Source organism: Gallus gallus, chromosome 2 (genome assembly GCF_016699485.2).
Source record: "Gallus gallus isolate bGalGal1 chromosome 2, bGalGal1.mat.broiler.GRCg7b, whole genome shotgun sequence".
NCBI classification, from domain to species: Eukaryota; Metazoa; Chordata; class Aves; order Galliformes; family Phasianidae; genus Gallus; species Gallus gallus.
In genome coordinates, this window is record NC_052533.1 from 148,193,592 (window position 1) to 148,217,281 (window position 23,690).

The 23,690-nt window shown below is 59.8% G+C and overlaps 2 protein-coding genes across 2 annotated transcripts in view; both read left to right on the forward strand.

The window, feature by feature from the left end:
* VPS28 (VPS28 subunit of ESCRT-I) lies at positions 1-19,221 on the forward strand. Its single transcript, XM_040696149.2, is given in 10 exon segments — positions 1-81; positions 206-234; positions 3,147-3,170; positions 3,172-3,185; positions 5,363-5,452; positions 5,562-5,667; positions 10,479-10,580; positions 11,708-11,761; positions 13,579-13,670; positions 18,933-19,221. Coding segments are annotated over 10 exon segments (666 nt in total). The 5' UTR covers positions 1-44; the 3' UTR covers positions 19,051-19,221.
* Positions 19,102-23,690, forward strand: part of LOC121113091 — a 10,063-nt gene continuing 5,474 nt past the window's right edge. The window contains exons 1-5 of the mRNA XM_046937950.1: positions 19,102-20,133; positions 20,258-20,965; positions 21,275-21,454; positions 21,494-21,851; positions 22,519-22,560. Coding sequence (XP_046793906.1) covers positions 19,991-20,133; positions 20,258-20,965; positions 21,275-21,454; positions 21,494-21,851; positions 22,519-22,560 — 1,431 coding nt within the window. The 5' untranslated portion in view covers positions 19,102-19,990. The remainder of the gene's footprint in view (positions 20,134-20,257; positions 20,966-21,274; positions 21,455-21,493; positions 21,852-22,518; positions 22,561-23,690) is intronic.

Genomic DNA, 23,690 nt, shown 5'->3' on the forward strand with positions numbered 1-23,690 from the left:
ACCCTGCACTTCCGCTCCACTTCCGGTTTCCTCCGCTACCGGCGATGTTTCACGGCGTAGCTGTTCCGCCCGCGGCGGGGGGTGAGCGGGGGGGCTTTGGGGGGTGGGGGGGGTCACGGGGGGACACCGAGGTGGGGGGGGGCACCGGGGGGGTCGTTGTCAGGCGGTAATTAACCCCACCCCCCCCCCCCTTTCCCCAAAACAGGGCCCGCCAATAAAGCGGAGCTGTATGAGGTGAGCCGGGGGGGGGGGGGGGGAACCGGGAATGGGGGGGGGGGGGGCAGGAAAATGGGGGGGGCAATGGGATGGGGGGGGTAATGGGATGGGGGGGGCAGGAGAATGGGGGGGCAATGGGATGGGGGGGCAGGAAGGGGGGGGGCAATGCGATGGGGGGGTAATGGGATGGGGGGGGGACAGGAGAATGGGGGGGTAATGGGATGGGGGGGGCGGGAGAATGGGGGGGCAATGGGATGGGGGGGGCAGGAAGGGGGGGGCAGTATTATGGGGGGGACCTAAATGGGGGGGCAGGAGAATGGGGGGGCAATGGGATGGGGGGGGGTAATGGGATGGGGGGGGCAGGAAGGGGTGGGCAGTAATATGGGGGGGACCAAAATGGGGGGGGGGGGTCTGGAAAGGGAGGGAGACAGGAGAATGGGGGGGGTAATGGGATGGGGGGGGCAGGAGAATGGGGGGGCAATGGGATGGGGGGGGCAGTAATATGGGGGGGGGGCAGGAGAATGGGAGGGGTAATGGGATGGGGGGGCAGGAAGGAGGGGGCAGTAATATGGGGGGGGGGACAGGAGAATGGGGGGGCAATGGGATGGGGGGGGCGGGAGAATGGGGGGGGGACAGGAGAATGGGGGGGTAATGGGATGGGGGGGGCAGGAGAATGGGGGGGCAATGGGATGGGGGGGGGCAGTAATATGGGGGGGGCAGGAGAATGGGGGGGACTGGAATTGAAGGGGGGGCAGGAGAATGGGGGGGTAATGGGATGGGGGGGGACACGAGAATGGGGGGGGACAGGAGAATGGGGGAGCAATGGGATGGGGGGGCGGGAGAATGGGGGGGGAATGGGATGGGGGGGGCAATGGGATGGGGGGGCAGTATAATGGGGGGGCAATGGGATGGGGGGGTCAGGAAGGGGGGGCAGTATTATGGGGGGGACCGAAATGGGGGGGCAGGAGAATGGGGGGGCAATGGGATGGGGGCGGGGTAATGGGATGGGGGGGGCAGGAAGGGGGGGGCAGTAATATAGGGGGGGCAGTAATATAGGGGGGGACCGGAATGGGGGGGGGGAGGGCAGGACAATGGGGGGGCAATGGGATGGGGGGGGGCAGGAAGGAGGGGGCAGTAGTATGGGGGGGGGACAGGAGAATGGGGGGTCAATGGGATGGGGGGGAACGGAAGGGGGGGGCATTCTGGAAGGGGGGGGACAGAGAATGGGGGGTGGTTCTCGAATGGGGGGGTACTGGGATGGGGGTGGGGGCAGTAATATGGGGGGGGAGGAGGACAGGAGAATGGGGGGGCAATGGGATGGGGGGGGGGACCGGAAGGGGGGAAGAGCAGTAATATGGGGGGGGGGCGGTTCTGGAATGGGGGGGTACTGGGATGGGGGGGGGGCAGTAATATGGGGGGGGAGACAGGAGAATGGGGGGACAATGGGATGGGGGGGGGATCGGAAGGGGGGGAGCAGTAATATGGGGGGGCAGTAAAATGGGGGGGGGGGAGACAGGAGAATGGGGGGGCAATGGGATGTGGGGGGGAACGGAAGGGGGGGGAGCAGTAATATGGGGGGGGGCGGAATGGGTGGGGCGGTTCTGGAATGGGGGGGGGCAGTAATATGGGGGGGAGTGGAATGGGGGGGGGGCGGTTCTGGAATGGGGGGGTACTGGGATGGGGGGGGCTGTAATACGGGGGGGGAGGAGAACAGGAGAATGGGGGGGCAATGGGATGGGGGGGGAACGGAAGGGGAGGGAGCAGTAATATGGGGGGGCAGTAAAATGGGGGGGGAGGAGACAGGAGAATGGGGGGGCAATGGGATGGGGGGGAAACGGAAGGGGGGGGGAGCAGTAATATGGGGGGGCAGTAATATGGGGGGGCGGAATGGGTGGGGCGGTTCTGGAATGGGGGGGGCAGTAAAATTGGGGGGGGGGGACTGGAATGGGGGTGGCGTTCTGGAGGGGGGGGGGAGGGGGCAGCAATATGGGGGGGGGCGGTTCTGGAATGGGGGGGGGCAGTAATGTGGGGGGAGTGGAATGGGGGGGGGCGGTTCTGGAATGGGGGGGTACTGGGATGGGGGGGCTGTAATATGGGGGGGGGAGGAGGACAGGAGAATGGGGGGGCAATGGGATGGGGGGGGATCGGAAGGGGGGGGAGCAGTAATATGGGGGGGGCAGTAATATGGGGGGGGCAGTAAAATGGGGGGGGGGAGACAGGAGAATGGGGGGGCAATGGGATGGGGGGGGAACAGAAGGGGGGGAGCTGTAATATGGGGGGGGCAGTAATATGGGGGGGGGGGACCGGAATGGGGGGGGCGTTCTGGAGGGGGGGGGGAGGGGGCAGCAATATCGGGGGGGAGCGGAATGGGGGGGGCAGTTCTGGAATGGGGGGGTACTGGGATGGGGGGGGGCAGTAATATGGGGGGGGGAGGAGGGCAGGAGAATGGGGGGGCAATGGGATGGGGGGGGAACGGAAGGTGGGGGAGCAGTAATATGGGGGGGGCAGTAATATGGGGGGGGTGGAATGCGTGGGGTGGTTCTGGAATGGGGGGGGCAGTAAAATTGGGGGGGGGGGGGGACCGGAATGGGGGGGGCGTTCTGAAAGGGGGGGGCAGTAATGTGGGGGGGGGGAGTAGAATGGGGGGTGGTGGTTCTGGAATGGGGGGGGGGTACTGGGATGGGGGGGGGGCTGTAATATGGGGGGGGCATTAAAATGGGGGGGGGAGACAGGAGAATGGGGGGGCAATGGGATGGGGGGAGGGGGGGGACCGGAATGGGGGGTGCTGTAAATGGGGGGGGGGGTTCTGGGGAATGGGAGGGGGGGTTGGAGGGGGGGGGGGGGGGGGGGGGATGGTTTGGGGGTGGGTGTGGAGATCGTGGGGGGGGGGGGTCCCCAATTTAATCCCCCCCCCCCAATCTGATGGACAGGAGGTGAAGCTCTACAAAAACGCCCCGCGAGCGCGAGAGGTGGGGGAGCCCCCCAAAACCCCCCCAATACCCCCTTAACTGCCCCAATACCCCCCCCAAATACCCCCCCAAATACCCCCAATATCCCTTAACTGCCCCAATGCCCCCCAATACCCCCCAATACCCCCAATGCCCCCTTAGCTGCCGCAATGCCCCCCCAAATACCCCTCCAAATACCCCCAATGCCCCCTTAACTGCCCCAATGCCCCCCCAAATACCCCCCCAATACCCCCATAACTGCCCCAATGCCCTCCCAAATACCCCCCCAAATACCCCCAATGCCCCCTTAGCTGCCCCAATGTCGCCCATATACCCCCCAATACCCCCTTAACTGCCCCAATGCCCCCCCAAATACCCCCCCATATACCCCCAATACCCCTTAACTGCCCCAATGCCCCCCAATACCCCCCAATGCCCCCTTATCTGCCCTGATGTTCCCTCAAATACCCCCAATACCCCCTTAACTGCCCCAATGCCCTCCCAAATACCCCAATACCCCCTTAACTGCCCCCATACCCCCCCATAACCCCCCCAATTCCCCCTCTACCCCCATAATTCCCCCCCCCGCCCCCATAATGCCCCCTCAACCCCAAACACCACCCCCAATACCCCCCACTGCCTCCATACCCCCCAATTCCCCCATAATCCCCCCATAATACCCCCCAACCCCAAACACCACCCCCAATACCCCCCACTGCCTCCATACCCCCCATTGCCCCCCCAAATTCCCCTTCTACCCCCATAATTCCCCCCCCGCCCCCATAATATCCCCCAACCCCAAACACCACCCTCAATACCCCCCACTGCCCCCCTACCCCCCATAGCCCCCCCAATTCCCCCTCTACCCCCATAATGCCCCCCCAAACCCCACCCTCCAATACCCCCCCACTGCCCCCATAGCCCCCCCCAATTCCTCCTCTACCCCCATAATTCCCCCCCTGCCCCCATAATACCCCCCAACCCCAAACACCACCCCCATACCCCCCCAAATACCCCCCATAACCCCCCCAATTCCCCCATAATCCCCCCCAACCCCAAACACCACCCTCAATACCCCCCGCTGCCCCCATACCCCCCCAAATACCCCCCATAACCCCCCCAATTCCCCCATAATCCCCCCCAACCCCAAACACCACCCCCAATACCCCCTTAACTGCCCCCATACCCCCCCAAATACCCCCCATAACCCCCCCAATTCCCCCATAATCCCCCCCATAATACCCCCCCCAACCCCAAACACCACCCCCAATACCCCCCACTGCCCCCATACCCCCCATAGCCCCCCCAATTCCCCCTCTACCCCCATAATTCCCCCCCACACACCCCATAATACCCCCCAACCCCATATAACCCCCCCACTGCCCCCATACCCTCCCAAATACCCACCATAACCCCCCAATTCCCCCATAACCCCCCCAATTCCCCCATAACCCCTCCATATTACCCCCCCCAACCCCCCAATACCCCCCACTACCCCCCTACTCCCCATAGCCCCCCCAATTCCTCCTCTACCCCCATAATTCCCCCCCTGCCCCCATAATACCCCCCAACCCCAAACACCACCCCCATACCCCCCCAAATACCCCCCATAACCCCCCCAATTCCCCCATAATCCCCCCCATAATACCCCCCCAACCCCAAACACCACCCCCAATACCCCCCACTGCCCCCATACCCCCCATAGCCCCCCCAATTCCCCCTCTACCCCCATAATTCCCCCCCACACACCCCATAATATCCCCCAACCCCATATAACCCCCCCACTGCCCCCATACCCCCCCAAATACCCCCCATAACCCCCCAATTCCCCCATAATCCCCCCCATAATACCCCCCCAACCCCAAACACCACCCCCAATACCCCCCACTGCCCCCATACCCCCCATAGCCCCCGCAATTCCCCCTCTACCCCCATAATTCCCCCCCACACACCCCATAATACCCAACCCCATATAACCCCCCCACTGCCCCCATACCCCCCCAAATACCCCCCATAACCCCCCAATTCCCCCATAATCCCCCCCATAATACCCCCCAACCCCAAACACCACCCCCAATACCCCCCCCACTGCCCCCATACCCCCCATAACCCCCCCAATTCCCCCATAACCCCCCCATATTACCCCCCCCCAACCCCAAACACCCCCCCCCACTGACCCCACCTCTCCCCCCCCCCAGATACGACAACATGGCGGAGCTGTTTGCAGTGGTGAAGACCCTCCAAGCCCTGGAGAAAGCCTACATCAAAGACTGCGTCTCCCCCAACGAGTAAAGACCCCCCTCCCCACCCCAACCCCCCCCCCCCCAACTTGGGGGGCAGCCCCACAGCGCTATGGGGCTGTAATTTACCCCCCCCCCCCCCCCCCCCCCCCCCCAGGTATACAGCTGCGTGCTCGAGGCTGCTGGTGCAGTTCAAAGCTGCATTGAAACAAGTGCAGGGCCCAGAGCTCAGCTCCATTGATGACTTCTGCCGCAAGTTTCGAGTGAGTGGGGCTGGGGGGGGCACGGGGGGGTCCGGGGGGAGGGTTTTGGGGGGGTCCGAGGGGGTTTTGGGGGGGTTGTGGGGGGGTTTATGGGGCTGTATTGGGGAGCTGGAGGGGGGTTTGGTGCTTTATAGGGGCTGGGAGGTGGGTGTGGGGGGGTTTGGGGGGGGTTATGGGGGGCCTGGAGGGGCTATGGGGGGGTCCAGAGGGGGTCTGGGGGGGTTATGGGGGGGCCTGAGGGGGTTTTGGGGGGGGTCTGGGTCTGTATGGGGGCTATATGGGGGCTAAATAGGGGGTGTGGGGGGGTTTGGGGTGGCCCAGAGCTCAGCTCCATTGATAACTTCTGCTGCAGGTTTTGAGTGAGTGGGGCTGGGGGGGGGGCACGGGGGGGTCCGGGGGGAGGGTTTGGGGTGGGTTTGGGGGGTTATGGGGGGTCTGAGGGGGTTTTGGGGGGGTCTGTGGGGGGGCTGTGGGGCTGTATTGGGGAGCTGGAGGGGGGTTTGTTGCTGCATCGGGGCTGGGAGGTGGGTTGGGGGGCTTATTGGGGGGTCTGGGGGGGTTATGGAGGGGCCTGGAGGGGCTATGGGGGGGTCCAGAGGGGGTCTGGGGGGCTTATGGGGGGACCTATGGGTCCCTATGTGTCCCTATGGGTCGCTATGGGTCGCTATGGGTGTGTGTGCCGCCCCCCAGCTGGACTGCCCGTTGGCCATGGAGCGCATCCGGGAGGGGGGTTCCCTATGGGGCCCTATGGGTCCCTATGGGTCTCTATGGGTCCCTATTGGGTCTCTATTGGTCTCTGTGGGTCCCTATGTGTCCCTATGGGTCGCTATGGGTCGCTATGGGTCTGTATGTGCCCCCCCAGCTGGACTGCCCGTTGGCCATGGAGCGCATCCGGGAGGGGGGTTCCCTATGGGGCCCTATGGGTCCCTATGGGTCTCTATGGGTCCCTATTGGGTCTCTATTGGTCTCTGTGGGTCCCTATGTGTCCCTATGGGTCGCTATGGGTCGCTATGGGTCTGTATGTGCCCCCCCAGCTGGACTGCCCGTTGGCCATGGAGCGCATCCGGGAGGGGGGTTCCCTATGGGGCCCTATGGGTCCCTATGGGTCTCTATGGGTCCCTATTGGGTCTCTATTGGTCTCTGTGGGTCCCTATGTGTCCCTATGGGTCGCTATGGGTCGCTATGGGTCTGTATGTGCCCCCCCAGCTGGACTGCCCGTTGGCCATGGAGCGCATCCGGGAGGGGGGTTCCCTCCCTATAGGGCCCTATGGGTCTCTATGTGTCCCTATGGGTCTCTTTGGGTCTCTATGGGTCCCTATGGATCCCTATGGATTCCAATGGGGCCCTATGTGTTCCAATGGGTCTCTATGGGTCCCAATGGGTCCCTGTGGGTCCCTATGGGTCTCTATGGGTCCCTATGGATCCCTATGGATTCCAGTGGGGCTCTATGTGTCCCTGTGTGTCCCTATGGGTCTCAGTGGGTCCATATGGTTTTCTATGGCTCCCTATGTGTCCCAATGGGTCCCTATGGGGTTCCTTTGGGTTCGCTGTGGGTCCCTATGGCTCCCTATGGGTCCCTATGGGGTTCCTATGGGGTCGCTATGGGTCTCTATGGCCCCATATGTGTCCCTATGTGTCCCTATGGGTCCCAATGGGTCTCTATGGGTCCCTGTGTGTCCCTGTGAGTCCCTATGGGTCTCTATGTGTCCCTATGTGTCCCTATGGGTCGCTATGGGTCGCTATGGGTCTGTATGTGCCCCCCCAGCTGGACTGCCCGTTGGCCATGGAGCGCATCCGGGAGGGGGGTTCCCTATGGGGCCCTATCGGTCCCTATGGGTCCCTATGGGTCCCTATTGGGTCTGTATGGGTCCCTATGGGTCTCTATGGGTCCCAGTGGGTCTCTATGGGTCCCTATGATTCTCTGTGGCTCCCTATGTGTCCCAATGTGTCTCCATGGGTCCCTATGGGTGTCTATGTGTCCCTATGGGTTTCTAAGGGTCCCTATGGGTCCGTATGGTTCTCTATGGCTTCCTATGGGTCCCAATGTGTCTCCATGGGTCCCTATGGGGTCTCTATGTGTCCCTATGGGTCGCTATGGGTCCCTGTGGGTCTGTATGTGCCCCCCCAGCTGGTCTGCCCGTTGGCCATGGAGCGCATCCGGGAGGGGGGTTCCCTATGGGGCCCTATGGGTCTCTGTGGGTCTCTATTGGTCCTATGGTGTCCCTATGGGTCCCTATGGGTCCCTATGGGTCGCTATGGGTCTCTATGGGTCTGTATGTGCCCCCCCAGCTGGACTGCCCGTTGGCCATGGAGCGCATCCGGGAGGGGGGTTCCCTATGGGGCCCTATCGGTCCCTATGGGTCTCTATGGATCCCTATTGGGTCTGTATGGGTCCCTATGGGTCTCTATGGGGCACTGTGGGTCTCTTTGGGTCTCTATGGGTCCTTATGTGTCCCTATGGGTCTTAGTGGGTTCCTGTTGGTCTCTATGGGTCCCTATGTGTCCCTATGTCTCCCTATGTGTCCCTATGGGTCCCAATGGGTCTCTATGGGTCCCTGTGTGTCCCTATGAGTCCCTATGGGTCTCTATGTGTCCCTATGGGTCGCTATGGGTCGCTATGGGTCGCTATGGGTCTGTATGTGCCCCCCCAGCTGGACTGCCCGTTGGCCATGGAGCGCATCCGGGAGGGGGGTTCCCTATGGGGCCCTATGGGGTCCCTATGGGTCTCTATGGGTCTCTGTGGGTCTCTATTGGTCTCTGTGGGTCCCTATGTGTCCCTATGGGTCGCTATGGGTCGCTATGGGTCTTAGTGGGTTCCTGTTGGTCTCTATGGGTCCCTATGTGTCCCTATGTCTCCCTATGTGTCCCAGTGGGTCACTATGGCCCCATATGTGTCCCTATGGGTCCCAATGGGTCTCTATGGGTCCCTGTGTGTCCCTATGAGTCCCTATGGGTCTCTATGTGTCCCTATGGGTCGCTATGGGTCTGTCTGTGCCCCCCCAGCTGGACTGCCCGTTGGCCATGGAGCGCATCCGGGAGGGGGGTTCCCTATGGGGCCCTATGGGTCTCTATGTGTCCCTATGGGTCGCTATGGGTCGCTATGGGTCTGTATGTGCCCCCCCAGCTGGACTGCCCGTTGGCCATGGAGCGCATCCGGGAGGGGGGTTCCCTATGGGGCCCTATGGGTCCCTATGGGTCTCTATGGGTCCCTATTGGGTCTCTATTGGTCTCTGTGGGTCCCTATGTGTCCCTATGGGTCCCTATGGGTCTCTATGGGTCCCTATTGGGTCTCTATTGGTCTCTGTGGGTCCCTATGTGTCCCTATGGGTCGCTATGGGTCGCTATGGGTCTGTATGTGCCCCCCCAGCTGGACTGCCCGTTGGCCATGGAGCGCATCCGGGAGGGGGGTTCCCTCCCTATAGGGCCCTATGGGTCTCTATGTGTCCCTATGGGTCTCTTTGGGTCTCTATGGGTCCCTATGGATCCCTATGGATTCCAATGGGGCCCTATGTGTTCCAATGGGTCTCTATGGGTCCCAATGGGTCCCTGTGGGTCCCTATGGGTCTCTATGGGTCCCTATGGATCCCTATGGATTCCAGTGGGGCTCTATGTGTCCCTGTGTGTCCCTATGGGTCTCAGTGGGTCCATATGGTTTTCTATGGCTCCCTATGTGTCCCAATGGGTCCCTATGGGGTTCCTTTGGGTTCGCTGTGGGTCCCTATGGCTCCCTATGGGTCCCTATGTGTCCCTATGTGTCTCAATGGGTCCCTCTGGGTCTCTGTGGGTCCCTATGGTTCTCTGTGGCTCCCTATGGGTCCCAATGTGTCTCCATGGGTCCCTATGGGTCTCTATGGGTCCCTATGGGGTTCCTATGGGGTCGCTATGGGTCTCTATGGCCCCATATGTGTCCCTATGTGTCCCTATGGGTCCCAATGGGTCTCTATGGGTCCCTGTGTGTCCCTATGAGTCCCTATGGGTCTCTATGTGTCCCTATGTGTCCCTATGGGTCGCTATGGGTCGCTATGGGTCTGTATGTGCCCCCCCAGCTGGACTGCCCGTTGGCCATGGAGCGCATCCGGGAGGGGGGTTCCCTATGGGGCCCTATCGGTCCCTATGGGTCCCTATGGGTCCCTATTGGGTCTGTATGGGTCCCTATGGGTCTCTATGGGGCACTGTGGGTCTCTTTGGGTCTCTATGGGTCCCTATGTGTCCCTATGGGTCCCAATGGGTCCCTGTGGGTCTCTATGGGTCCCTATGTGTCCCTATGTCTCCCTATGTGTCCCAATGGGTCACTATGGCCCCATATGTGTCCCTATGGGTCCCAATGGGTCTCTATGGGTCCCTGTGTGTCCCTATGAGTCCCTATGGGTCCCTGTGGGTCCCTATGTGTCCCTATGGGTCGCTATGGGTCCCTGTGGGTCTGTATGTGCCCCCCCAGCTGGACTGCCCGTTGGCCATGGAGCGCATCCAGGAGGGGGGTTCCCTATGGGGCCCTATGAGTCCCTATGGGTCCCTATTGGGTCTCTATGTGTCCCTATGGGTCGCTATGGGTCTGTCTGTGCCCCCCCAGCTGGACTGCCCGTTGGCCATGGAGCGCATCCGGGAGGGGGGTTCCCTATGGGGCCCTATGGGTCCCTATGGGTCTTAGTGGGTTCCTGTTGGTCTCTATGGGTCCCTATGTGTCCCTATGTGTCCCTATGGGTCCCAATGGGTCTCTATGGGTCCCTGTGTGTCCCTATGAGTCCCTATGGGTCCCTATGGGTCGCTATGGGTCGCTATGGGTCGCTATGGGTCTGTCTGTGCCCCCCCAGCTGGACTGCCCGTTGGCCATGGAGCGCATCCGGGAGGACCGCCCCATTACGATGCGGGACGACAAAGGGAACCTCAACCGCTGCATCGCCGACATCGTCTCGGTGAGACAACGCGGGGGGGCGCCGTGGGGCGGCGCTGTGGGGCGGCGCTATGGGGGGGGTATGGGGCTGGGGGTGGGGTGGGGGTATGGGGTAGGGGTTATGGGGCAGCGCTGTGGGGTGGGGATATGGGGCGGGGATATGGGGGGGAGTATGGGGGGGTTATGGGGGGGGAGTATCAGGTAAGGGTTATGTGGTGGGGATATGGGGTAGGGGTTATGGGGTGGGGGTATGGGGTGGGGATACGGGGTGGGAATATGGGGTGGGAATATGGGGTAGGCATTATGGGGGGGGTATGGGGGGGGTATCAGGTAAGGGTTTTGGGGTGGGGGTTATGGGGTGGAGGTATGGGTCCCTATGGGTATGGGGCAGGGGTATGGGGTGAGATATGGGGCAGCGCTGTGGGGTGGGGGTATGGGGTGGGGTATGGGGTGGGGATATAGGGTGGGGGTATGGGGGGGGGATATAGGGTGGGGGTATGGGGTAGGGGTATGGGGTAGGGGGTGGGGTGGGGTTATGGGGGGGATATGGGGTGGGGGTATGGGGTAGGGGTTATGGGGGGGGTATGGGGGGGGGTATCAGGTAAGAGTTATGGGGTGGGGGTATGGGGCGGGGATACGGGGTGGGGGTATAGGGTGGGGTATGGGGGGGGATATGGGGTGGGGGTTATGGGGTGGGGGTATGGGGTGGGGATACGGGGTGGGAATATGGGGTGGGGGTTATGGGGTAGGGGGTGTGGTGGGGGTATGGGGTGGGGGTATGGGGTTGGTGTGGTGGGGATATGGGGTGGGGCTATGGGGCGGGGGGTGGGGCTGGGATATGGGGTGGGGGTATCAGGGGGATGATATGGGGCGGGGGTATGGGGTGGGGCTATAGGGTGGGGGTATGGGGTGGGAGTATGGGGTGGGGGTATGGGGTAGGTGTTATGGGGTGGGGGTATGGGATGGGGGTATGGGACAGGGATGTGCGGTAGAGGTTATGGGGCGGGGGTATAGGGTGGGGGTATGGGTTGGGGGTCTGGGGCGGGGATATGGGGCGCTGTGGGGCACTATGAGGCACTATGGGGCGCTATGGGGCTCCGTGGGGCGCTATGGGGCGCTATGGGGCGCTGAGTTCCTCCCCCCCCTCAGCTGTTCATCACCATTATGGACAAACTGCGCCTGGAGATCCGCGCCATGGATGAGGTGGGGGGGCGCCGCCCCATAAGTGCCATCTCGGCCCCATAACCCCATAACTGCTGTGACCCCATAACCCCATAACCACCATAACCCCTGTGACCCCATAACCCCATAACCACTATAACCCCTATGGCCCCATAACCCCCTGTGACCCCTGACCTCTGACCCCATGACCTTTTTCCCCCATAGACCCCATAAAGCCGCCCTGACCCCATCAGGACCCCATCAGGACCCCATAAGAACCCTATAATGACCCCATAATGACACTATAAAGACCCCGTGACTCCTGACCTCTGACCTCTGACCCCGTGACCTTTCTCCCCCATAGACACCATAAGGCCCCCCGGGCCCCATCAGGACCCCATAAGAACCCTATAATGACCCCATAATGACCCTATAAGACCCACTGTGACCCCCTGACCTCTGACCCCGTGACCTTTCTTCCCCATAGATGCCATAAGGCCCCCCAAACCCCATAAGGACCCTGTAAGAACCCTATAATGACCCCACATGGACCCCATAGCCCCCCCAACCCCATAATGACCCCATAAAGACCCAATAAGGCCCCCATAACCTCCTGTGACCCCTGACCTCTGACCCCATGACCTTACTCCCCCATAGACCCCATAAGGCCCCCCTGACCCCATCAGGACCCCATCAGGACCCTATAATGACCCCCATACGGACCCCATAATGACCCTATAAGGCCCCCCTGACACTCTGGTGACCCCTGACCTCTGACCCTTGACCTCTGACCCCATGACCTTTCTCCCCCATAGACACCATAAGGCCCCGCAAACCCCATAAAGACCCTATAGGAACCCTATAATGACCTCACATGGGCCCCATAGCCCCCCTGACCCCATAATGACCCCATAAAGACCCCATAAGGCCCCCATAACCCCCTGTGACCCCTGACCTCTGACCCCATGACCTTTCTCCCCCATAGACCCCATAAGGCCCCCCTGACCCCATCAGGACCCCATCAGGACCCTATAATGACCCCCATACGGACCCCATAATGACCCTATAAGGCCCCCCTGACACTCTGGTGACCCCTGACCTCTGACCCTTGACCTCTGACTCCATGACCTTTCTCCCCCATAGACGCCATAAGGTCCACCTGACCCCATCAGGACCCCATAGGAACCCTATAATGACCCACATGGACCCCATAGCCCCCCCGACCCCATAATAATAATTATATATATATATATTATATAATATATATATATATATTATATATATATAATATATATAATATATAAATATATAAATATATATATAAATAAATATATAAATATATAAATATATATATAAATAAATATAATATATATATATAATATATATATATATAATTATATATATATATTATATAATATAATGATCCCATAAGGACCCTATAATGACCCCATACAGACCCCATAATGACACTGTAAGGCCCCCCGTGACCCCTGACCTCTGACCCCTGCCCTCTGACCCCATGACCTTTCTCCCCTGTAGACGCAATAAGGCCCCCCTGACCCCATCAGGACCCCATAAGGACCCTATAATGACCTTACTCCCACATAGACCCCCCCGACCCCATAACGACCCCATAGGGACCCCATAAGGCCCCCATAACCCCCTGTGACCCCTGACCTCTGACCCCTGCCCTCTGACCCCATGACCTTTCTCCACCATAGGTGCCATAAGGCCCCCCCCAGACCCAATAAAGACCCCTTAAGGACCCCATACCGACCCCACATGGACCTTATAAGGCCCCCGTGACCCCTGCCCTCTGACCCCTGACCTTTGACCCCTGACCTTTGACCCCGGAGCAGATCCAGCCCGACCTGCGGGAGCTGCTGGAGACGATGAACCGTATGAGCGCTCTGCCCAGCGACTTCGAGGGCCGCCAGCACGTCCTGCACTGGTACGGGGTCAGGGGTCAGGGGTCAGAGGGCAGGGGTCACGGGGGGGTCACGGGGGGTCTTACAGGGTCATGACCTGGGGTCCGTATGGGGTCATTATAGGGTCCTGATGGGGCCCTGATGGGGTCATTATAGCGTCCTTATGGGGTCCTGATGGGGCCTGGGGGGCCTTATGGGGTCTACAGGGGAGAAAGGTCATGAGGTCAGAGGTCAGGGGTCACGGGGGGTCTTATAGGGTCACTATGGGGTCTGTATGGGGTCATTATAGGGTCCTTATGGGGTCCTGATGGGGCCCGGTGGGCCTTATGGGGTCTACAGGGGAGAAAGGTCATGGGGTCAGAGGTCAGGTGTCAGAGGTCAGGGGTCACGGGGGGTTATGGGAGCCTTATAGTGTCATTATGGGGTCCGTGTGGGGTCATTCCTTATGGGGTCCTGATGGGGTATGGGGGGCCTTATGGGATCTACAGGGGAGAAAGGTCATGGGGTCAGAGGTCAGGGGTCACAGGGGGTCACGGGGGTCTTATCGTGTCATTATGGGGTCCTTATGGGGTCATTATAGGGTCCTGATGGGGCCCTGATGGGGTCATTATAGCGTCCTTATGGGGTCCTGATGGGGCCCGGGGGGCCTTATGGGGTCTACAGGGGAGAAAGGTCATGGGGTCAGAGGTCAGGGGTCACGGGGGGTCTTATAGGGTCACTATGGGGTCCGTATGGTGTCATTATAGGGTCCGTATGGGGCCCTGATGGGGTCATTATAGCGTCCTTATGGGGTCCTGATGGGGCCTGGGGGGCCTTATGGGGTCTACAGGGGAGAAAGGTCATGGGGTCAGAGGTCAGGGGTCACGGGGGGTCACAGGGGTCTTATCGTGTCATTATGGGGTCCGTATGGGGTCATTATAGGGTCCTTATGGGGCCCGGTGGGCCTTATGGGGTCTACAGGGGAGAAAGGTCATGGGGTCAGAGGTCAGGGGTCACGGGGGGTCACGGGGGTCTTATCGTGTCATTATGGGGTCCTTATGGGGTCATTATAGGGTCCTGATGGGGTCATTATAGCGTCCTTATGGGGTCCTGATGGGGCCCGGGGGGCGTTATGGGGTCTACAGGGGAGAAAGGTCATGGGGTCAGAGGTCAGGGGTCACGGGGGGTCTTATAGGGTCACTATGGGGTCCGTACGGGGTCATTATAGGGTCGTTATGGGGTCCTGATGGGGTTTGGGGGGCCTTATGGTGTCTAAGAGGGAGAAAGGTCATGGGGTCAGAGGTCAGGGGTCACGGGGGGTCACGGGGGGTCTGATCGTGTCACTATGGGGTCCGTATGGGGTCATTATAGGGTCCGTATGGGGTCATTATAGGGTCCTTATGGGGTCCTGATGGGGTCAGGGGGGCCTTATGGTGTCTATGGGGGAGAAAGGTCATGGGGTCAGAGGTCAGGGGTCAGAGGGCAGGGGTCACGGGGGGTTATGGGAGCCTTATAGTGTCATTATGGGGTCCGTGTGGGGTCATTATAGTGTCCTTATGGGGTCCTGATGGGGTTTGGGGGGCCTTATGGGTCTAAGGGGGAGAAAGGTCATGGGGTCAGAGGTCAGGGATCACGGGGGGTCTTATAGGGTCACTATGGGGTCCGTATGGGGTCATTATAGGGTCCTGATGGGGCTCTGATGGGGTCATTATAGCGTCCTTATGGGGTCCTGATGGGGCCTGGGGGGCCTTATGGGGTCTACAGGGGAGAAAGGTCATGGGGTCAGAGGTCAGGGGTCACGGGGGGTCACGGGGGTCTTATCGTGTCATTATGGGGTCCTGATGGGGTCATTATAGGGTCCTGATGGGATCATTATAGGGTCCGGGGGGCCTTATGGGGTCTACAGGGGAGAAAGGTCATGGGGTCAGAGGTCAGGGGTCACGGGGGGTCTTATCGTGTCATTATGGGGTCCGTATGGGGTCATTATAGGGTCCTGATAGGGTCATTATAGGGTCATTATGGGGTCCTGATAGGGTCAGGGGGCCTTATGGTGTCTATGGGGGAGAAAGGTCATGGGGTCAGAGGTCAGGGGTCAGAGGGCAGGGGTCACGGGGGGTTATGGGAGCCTTATAGTGTCATTATGGGGTCCGTGTGGGGTCATTATAGGGTCCTTATGGTGTCCTGATGGGGTATGGGGGGCCTTATGGTGTCTAAGGGGGAGGAAGGTCATGGGGCCAGAGGTCAGGGGTCAGAGGGCAGAGGTCACGGGGGGTCTTATCGTGTCATTATGGGGTCCTTATGGGTCATTATAGGGTCCTTATGGAGTCTATGGGGGAGAAAGGTCAGGGGTCAGAGGTCAGGGTTCAGAGGTCAGGGGTCACGGGGGTTCTTATCGTGTCACTATGGGGTCCGTATGGGGTCATTATAGGGTCCTTATGGGGTCCTGATGGGGTCAGGGGGGCCTTATGGTGTCTATGGGGGAGAAAGGTCATGGGGTCAGAGGTCAGGGGTCAGAGGGCAGGGGTCACGGGGGGTTATGGGAGCCTTATAGTGTCATTATGGGGTCCATGTGGGGTCATTATAGTGTCCTTATGGGGTCCTGATGGGGTTTGGGGGGCCTTATGGGTCTAAGGGGGAGAAAGGTCATGGGGCCAGAGGTCAGGGGTCAGAGGGCAGAGGTCACGGGGGGTCTTACAGGGTCACTATGGGGTCCGTATGGGGTCATTATAGGGTCCTGATGGGGTCATTATATTGTCCTTATGGGGTCCTGATGGGGCCTGGGGGGCCTTATGGTGTCTACGGGGGAGAAAGGTCATGGGGTCAGAGGTCAGGGGTCACGGGGGGTTATGGGAGCCTTATAGTGTCATTATGGGGTCCGTGTGGGGTCATTATAGGGTCCTTATGGGGTCCTGATGGGGTCAGGGGGGCCTTATGGTGTCTATGGGGGAGAAAGGTCATGGGGTCAGAGGTCAGGGGTCACGGGGGGTCTTGTAGGGTCATTATGGGGTCCGTGCGGGGTCATTATAGGGTCGTTATGGGGTCCTGATGGGGTTTGGGGGGCCTTATGGTGTCTAAGAGGGAGAAAGGTCATGGGGTCAGAGGTCAGGGGTCACGGGGGGTCACGGGGGGTTATAGTATCATTATGGGGTCCGTGTGGGGTCATTATAGTGTCCTTATGGGGTCCTGATGGGGTCTTATAGGGTCTTAGGGGGTCTTATAGGGTCCTTAGGCGGCCATTGGGGGTCTTATAGGGTCCTTAGGGGGCCATTGGGGGGTCCTATAGGGTCTTAGGGGGTCTTATAGAGTCCTTATGGGGGCATTATGGGATCTTATAGAGTCCTTATAGGGTCATTATGGGGTCTTATAGGGTCCGTATGTGGGCATTAGTGGGTCATTAGGGGAGAAGGGGGGCCTTATGGGGTCTTATAGGGTCCTCATGGGGTCTTATAGGGTCCTTATGGGGTCATTGTGGTGTCTTATAGGGTCCTTAGGGGTCTTATAGGGTCCTCATGGGGTCTTATAGGGTCCTTATGGGGTCACTGGGGGGTCTTATAGGGTCTGTATGGGGGCATTAGTGGGTCATTAGGGGGGCTATGGGGTCCTTCCGGGGTCATTGTGGGGTTGGGGGGGTCCTTCTGGGGTCTTATAGGGTCCTTAGGGGGTCATGGTGGGGTTTTATAGGGTCCTTATGGGGTCATTGGGGGGTCTTATAGGGTCCTTATGGGGCCATTGGGGGGTCTTATAGGGTCCTTATGGGGTTATTGTGGGGTCTTATAGGGTCTTATTGGGTCTTATAGGGTCCTTATGGGGTCATTAGTCGGTCCTTATGGAGTCCTTATAGGGTCTTTATGGGGGCATTATGGGGTCACTACGGGGTCGTTATGGGGTCGTTGTGGGGTCCTTCCGGGGTCGTTATGGGGTCGTTGTGGGGTCCTTCTGGGGTCGTTGTGGGTTCCTTAGGGGTCGTTGTGGGGTCATTATGGAGTCCTTCTGGGGTCGTTGTGCGGTCCTTCTGGGGTCGGTGTGGGATCCTTATGGGGTCGTTGTGGGTTCCTTATGGGGTCGTTGTGGGTTCCTTCTGGGGTCGGTGTGGGGTCCTTATGGGGTCCTTATGGGATTCTTATGGGGGCATTATGGGGTCGTTGTGGGATCCTTATGGGGTCGGTGTGGGTTCCTTATGGGGTTGTTGTGGGTTCCTTATGGGGTCGGTGTGGGGTCCTTATGGGGTCCTTCTGGGATTCTTATGGGGGCATTATGGGGTCGTTGTGGGTTCCTTATGGGGTCATTGTGGGGTCCTTCTGGGGTCGTTGTGGGGTCCTTATGGGGGCATTATGGGTGCATTATGGGTTATTGTGGGGTCCTTCTGGGGTCAGTGTGGGATTCTTATGGGGTCGCTGTGGGGTCATTATGGGGTCGTTGTGGGTTCCTTATGGGGTCCTTCTGGGGTCGTTGTGGGTTCCTTATGGGGTCGTTGTGGGTTCCTTAGGGGGTCGGTGTGGGTTCCTTATGGGGTCCTTATGGGATTCTTATGGGGTCCTCATGGGGTCGTTGTGGGGTCCTTCTGGGGTCGTTGTGGGTTCCTTAAGGGGGCATTATGGGGTCCTTATGGGGGCATTATGGGGTCGTTGTGGGTTCCTTCTGGGGTTCTTATCGGGTCCTTATGGGGTCGTTGTGGGGTCATTCTGGGGTCGTTGTGGGATTCTTATGGGGTCCTTATGGGGTCCTTCTGGGGTCGTTGTGGGATCCTTATGGGGTTGCTGTGGGGTCATTATGGGGTCGTTATGGGGTCATTATGGGGTCGTTGTGGGATCCTTATGGGGTCGCTGTGGGGTCATTATGGGGTCGTTATGGGGTCATTATGGGGTCGTTGTGGGTTCCTTATGGGGTCCTTCTGGGGTCGTTGTGGGTTCCTTCTGGGATCGTTGTGGGGTCTTTATGGGGTCCTTCTGGGGTCGGTGTGGGGTCCTTATGGGGTCGTTATGGGGTCGTTGTGGGTTCCTTATGGGGTCGTTGTGGGGTCCTTATGGGGTCGTTGTGGGTTCCTTAAGGGGGCATTATGGGGTCCTTATGGGGTCGTTATGGGGTCATTATGGGGTCTTATGGGGTCGTTGTGGGTTCCTTCTGGGGTCGTTGTGGGGTCATTATGTGGGCATTAGGGGTTCCTTATGGGGATCGGTGTGGGGTCCTTCTGGGGCCGTTGTGGGTTCCTTAAGGGGGCATTATGGGGTTCTTATGGGGTCGTTATGGGGTCGTTGTGGGTTCCTTATGGGGCCGTGGTGGGGTCGGCGCTGTGCGTGTCCCCGCAGGCTGCAGACGCTGAGCTCCATGTCGGCGTCGGATGAGTTGGACGACTCTCAGGTGCGTCAGATGCTGTTTGACCTCGAGTCGGCCTACAACGCCTTCAACCGCTGCCTGCACGCCTGAGCTGAGCCGCCGGGCCAGCGGAACCAGTACCGAACCGGTACGGCACCAGGGGGTCAATGGAACCAGTACCGAACCGATACGGCACCAGGGGGTCAATGGAACCAGTACCGAACCGATACGGCACCAGGGGGTCAATGGAACCAGTACCGAACCGATACGGCACCAGGGGGTCAATGGAACCAGTACCGAACCGATACGGCACCAGGGGGTCAATGGAACCAGTACCGAACCGATACGGCACCAGGGGGTCAATGGAACCAGGACCGAACCGATACGGCACCAGGGGGTCAATGGAACCAGTACCGAACCGATACGGCACCAGGGGGTCAGCGGAACCAGTACCGAACCGATACGGCACCAGGGGGTCAGCGGAACCAGTACCGAACCGATACGGCACCAGGGGGTCAGCGGAACCAGTACCGAACCGATACGGCACCAGTGGGTCAATGGAACCAGGACCGAACCGATACGGCACCAGGGGGTCAGCGGAACCAGTACCGAACCGGTACGGCACCAGGGGGTCAGCGGAACCAGTACCGAACTGATATGGCACCAATGGGTCAATGGCACCGTTGGGTCAACGGCACCTTTGGGTCAGTGGCACCATTGGGTCAATGGCACCATTGGGTCAGCGGCACCATTGGGTCAACGGAACCAATACAGAACCAATATGGCACCGTTGCGTCAATGGCACCATTGGGTCAGCAGCACCATTGGGTCAACAGAACCAATGCAGAACCGATATGGCTCCAGTGGGTCAATGGCACCGTTGGGTCAGCGGCACCATTGGGTCAACGGCACCATTGGGTCAACAGAACCAATACGGCACTGATATGGCACCATTGGGTCAACGGCACTGTTGGGTCAACAGCACCATTGGGTCAGCGGCACCATTGGGTCAACGGAACCAATACAGAACCAATATGGCACCTTTGGGTCAATGGCACCATTGGGTCAATGGCACCATTGGGTCAGCAGCACCATTGGGTCAACGGAACCAATGCAGAACCGATATGGCTCCAGTGGGTCAATGGCACCGTTGGGTCAACGGCACCGTTGGGTCAGCGGCACCATTGGGTCAACGGCACCATTGGGTCAACAGAACCAATACTGAACCAATATAGCACCATTGGGTCAACGGCACTGTTGGGTCAACGGCACCATTGGGTCAGCAGCACCATTGGGTCAGCGGCACCATTGGGTCAATGGAACCAATACAGAACCAATATGGCACCGTTGGGTCAATGGCACCATTGGGTCAGCAGCACCATTGGGTCAACGGAACCAATGCAGAACCGATATGGCTCCAGTGGGTCAATGGCACCGTTGGGTCAGCGGCACCATTGGGTCAACGGCACCATTGGGTCAACGGAACCAATACAGAACCAATATGGCACCGTTGGGTCAACGGCACCATTGGGTCAGCAGCACCATTGGGTCAACGGAACCAATGCAGAACCGATATGGCTCCAGTGGGTCAATGGCACCGTTGGGTCAACAGCACCGTTGGGTCAACGGAACCAATATGGAACCAATATGGCACCAGTGGATCAATGGCACCATTGGGTCAATGGCACCAATATGGCACCAATATGGCGCCAGTGGGTCAACGGCACCGTTGGGTCAATGGTACCATTGGGTCAATGGCACTGTTGGGTCAGCGGTACCATTGGGTCAACGGCACCATTGGGTCAACGGCACCATTGGGTCAGCAGCACCATTGGGTCAACGGAACCAATACGGAACCGATATGGCTCCAGTGGGTCAATGGCACCGTTGGGTCAACGGCACCGTTGGGTCAGCGGCACCATTGGGTCAATGGCACCATTGGGTCAGCGGCACCATTGGGTCAACGGCATCATTACAGCTCCACCACGGTACCATTGGGTCAACGGCACCATTGGGTCAATGACACCATTGGGTCAACGGCGTCATTACAGCTCCACCACAGTACCATTGGGTCAACGGCACCATTGGGTCAACGGCACCATTGGGTCAACGGCATCATTACAGCTCCACCACGGCACCATTGGGTCAATGACACCATTGGGTCAATGACACCATTGGGTCAACGGCACCATTGGGTCAATGGCATCATTACAGCTCCACCACGGTACCAATGGGTCAACGGCACCATTGGGTCAACGGCACCATTGGGTCAACGGCGCCATTACAGCTCCACCACGGTACCATTGGGTCAACGGCACCATTGGGTCAATGACACCATTGGGTCAACGGCGCCATTACAGCTCCACCACAGTACCATTGGGTCAATGGCACCAATACGGCACCAATATGGCACCATTGGGTCAATGACACTTTTGGGTCAATGGCACCAATACGGCACCAATATGGCACCATTGGGTCAACGGCACCATTGGGTCAACGACTCCATTGGGTCAACAGCACCATGGGGTCAATAACACCAATACGGCACCAATATGGCACCATTGGGTCAACGGCACCATTGGGTCAACGGTACCATTGGGTCAATGACTCCATGGGGTCAACGGCACCATTGGGTCAACGGCACCATTGGGTCAATGGCACCAATACGGAACCAATATGGCACCAGTGGGTCAACGACTCCATTGGGTCAACGGCACCATTGGGTCAACGGCACCATTGGGTCAATGACTCCATTGGGTCAACGGCACCATTGGGTCAATGACTCCATTGGGTCAACGGCACCAATATGGCACCATTGGGTCAACGGCACCAATACGGCACCATTGGGCCAACGGCTCCATTACAGCTCCCCCACGGCACCAATCGGGGGTGTCCCCATTGTCCCCATGGTGTCCCCATGGCCGTGCTGTCCCCATTGTCCCAGTGGTGTCCCCATGGCTGTGGTGTCCCCATTGTCCCCATGGCTGTGGTGTCCCCATTGTCCCCATGGTGGCCCCATGGCTGTGGTGTCCCCATTGTCTCCATGGTGTCCCCATGGCCGTGGTGTCCCCATTGGCCCCATTGTCCCCATGGTGTACCCATGGCTGTGGTGTCCCCCATTGTCCCCATGGTGTCCCCATGGCCATGGTGTCCCCATTGACCCCATTGTCCCCATGGTGTCCCCATGGCCGTGGTGTCCCCATTGTCCCCATGGTGTCCCCATGGCCGTGGTGTCCCCATGGCTGTGGTGTCCCCATTGACCCCATTGTCCCCCTGGTGTCCCCATGGCTGTGGTGTCCCCATTGTCCCCATGGTGTCCCCATGGCCGTGGTGTCCCCATGGCTGTGGTGTCCCCATTGTCCCCATGGTGTCCCCATGGCCATGGTGTCCCCATTGGCCCCATTGTCCCCATGGTGTCCCCATGGCCGTGGTGTCCCCATTGGCCCCATGGTGTCCCCATTGACCCCATTGTCCCCATGGTGGCCCCATGGCCGTGGTGTCCCCATTGGCCCCATGGTGTCCCCATTGACCCCATTGTCCCCATGGTCGCCCCATGGCCGTGGTGTCCCCATTGTCCCCGTGGTGTCCCCATCCCGGTGCTGTCCCCATTGTCCCCATGGTGTCCCCATGGCCGTGGTGTCCCCATTGACCCCATTGTCCCCATGCTGTCCCCATGGCCGTGGTGTCCCCATTGTCCCCATGGTGGCCCCATGGCCGTGGTGTCCCCATTGACCCCATTGTCCCCATGGTGTCCCCATGGCCGTGGTGTCCCCATTGTCCCCGTGGTGTCGCCATTGTCCCCATGGTGTCCCCATTGTCCCCATGGTGTCCCCATGGCCGTGGTGTCCCCATTGTCCCAGTGGTGTCCCCATGGCTGTGGTGTCCCCATTGTCCCCATTGTCCCCATGGTGTCCCCATGGCCGTGGTGTCCCCATTGTCCCCATGGTGTCCCCATGGCCGTGGTGTCTCCATTGGCCCCATTGTGTCACCATGGCCCCATGGCTGCTGTCCCCATTGTCCTCATGGTGTCACCATCCCGGTGCTGTCACCATTGTCCCCATCACAGTGGTGTCCCCATTGACCCCATTGTCCCCATGGTGTCCCCATGGCTGTGGTGTCCCCATTGTCCCCATTGTCCCCATGGTGTCCCCATTGACCCCATGGCCGTGGTGTCCTCACTGACCCCATTGTCCCCATGGTGTCCCCATGGCCGTGGTGTCCCCATTGCCCCCATGGTGTCACCATCCCTGTGGTGTCCCCATTGTCCCCACGGCGGTGGTGTCCCCATTGACCCCACAGTATCCCCATCCCTGTGGTGCCCCCATTGTCCCCATGGTGTCCCTGTCATGCTGGTGTCCCCATGGCCGTGGTGTCCCCATTGTCCCCGTGGTGTCCCCATTGACCCCATGGTGTCCCCATGGCTGTGGTGTCCCCATTGTCCCCATGGTGTCCCCATTGTCCCCATGGTGTCACCATCCCTGTGGTGTCCCCATTGTCCCCATGGTGTCACCATCCCCGTGGTGTCCCCATTGTCCCCATCACAGTGGTGTCCCCATTGTCCGCATGGTGGCCCCATGGCCGTGGTGTCCCCATTGGCCCCATTGTCCCCATGGTGTCCCCATTGTCCCAATGGTGTCACCATCCCGGTGCTGTCACCATTGTCCCCATCACAGTGGTGTCCTCATTGTCCCCATGGTGGCCCCATGGCCATGGTGTCCCCATTGCCCCCATTGGCCCCATGGTGTCCCCAT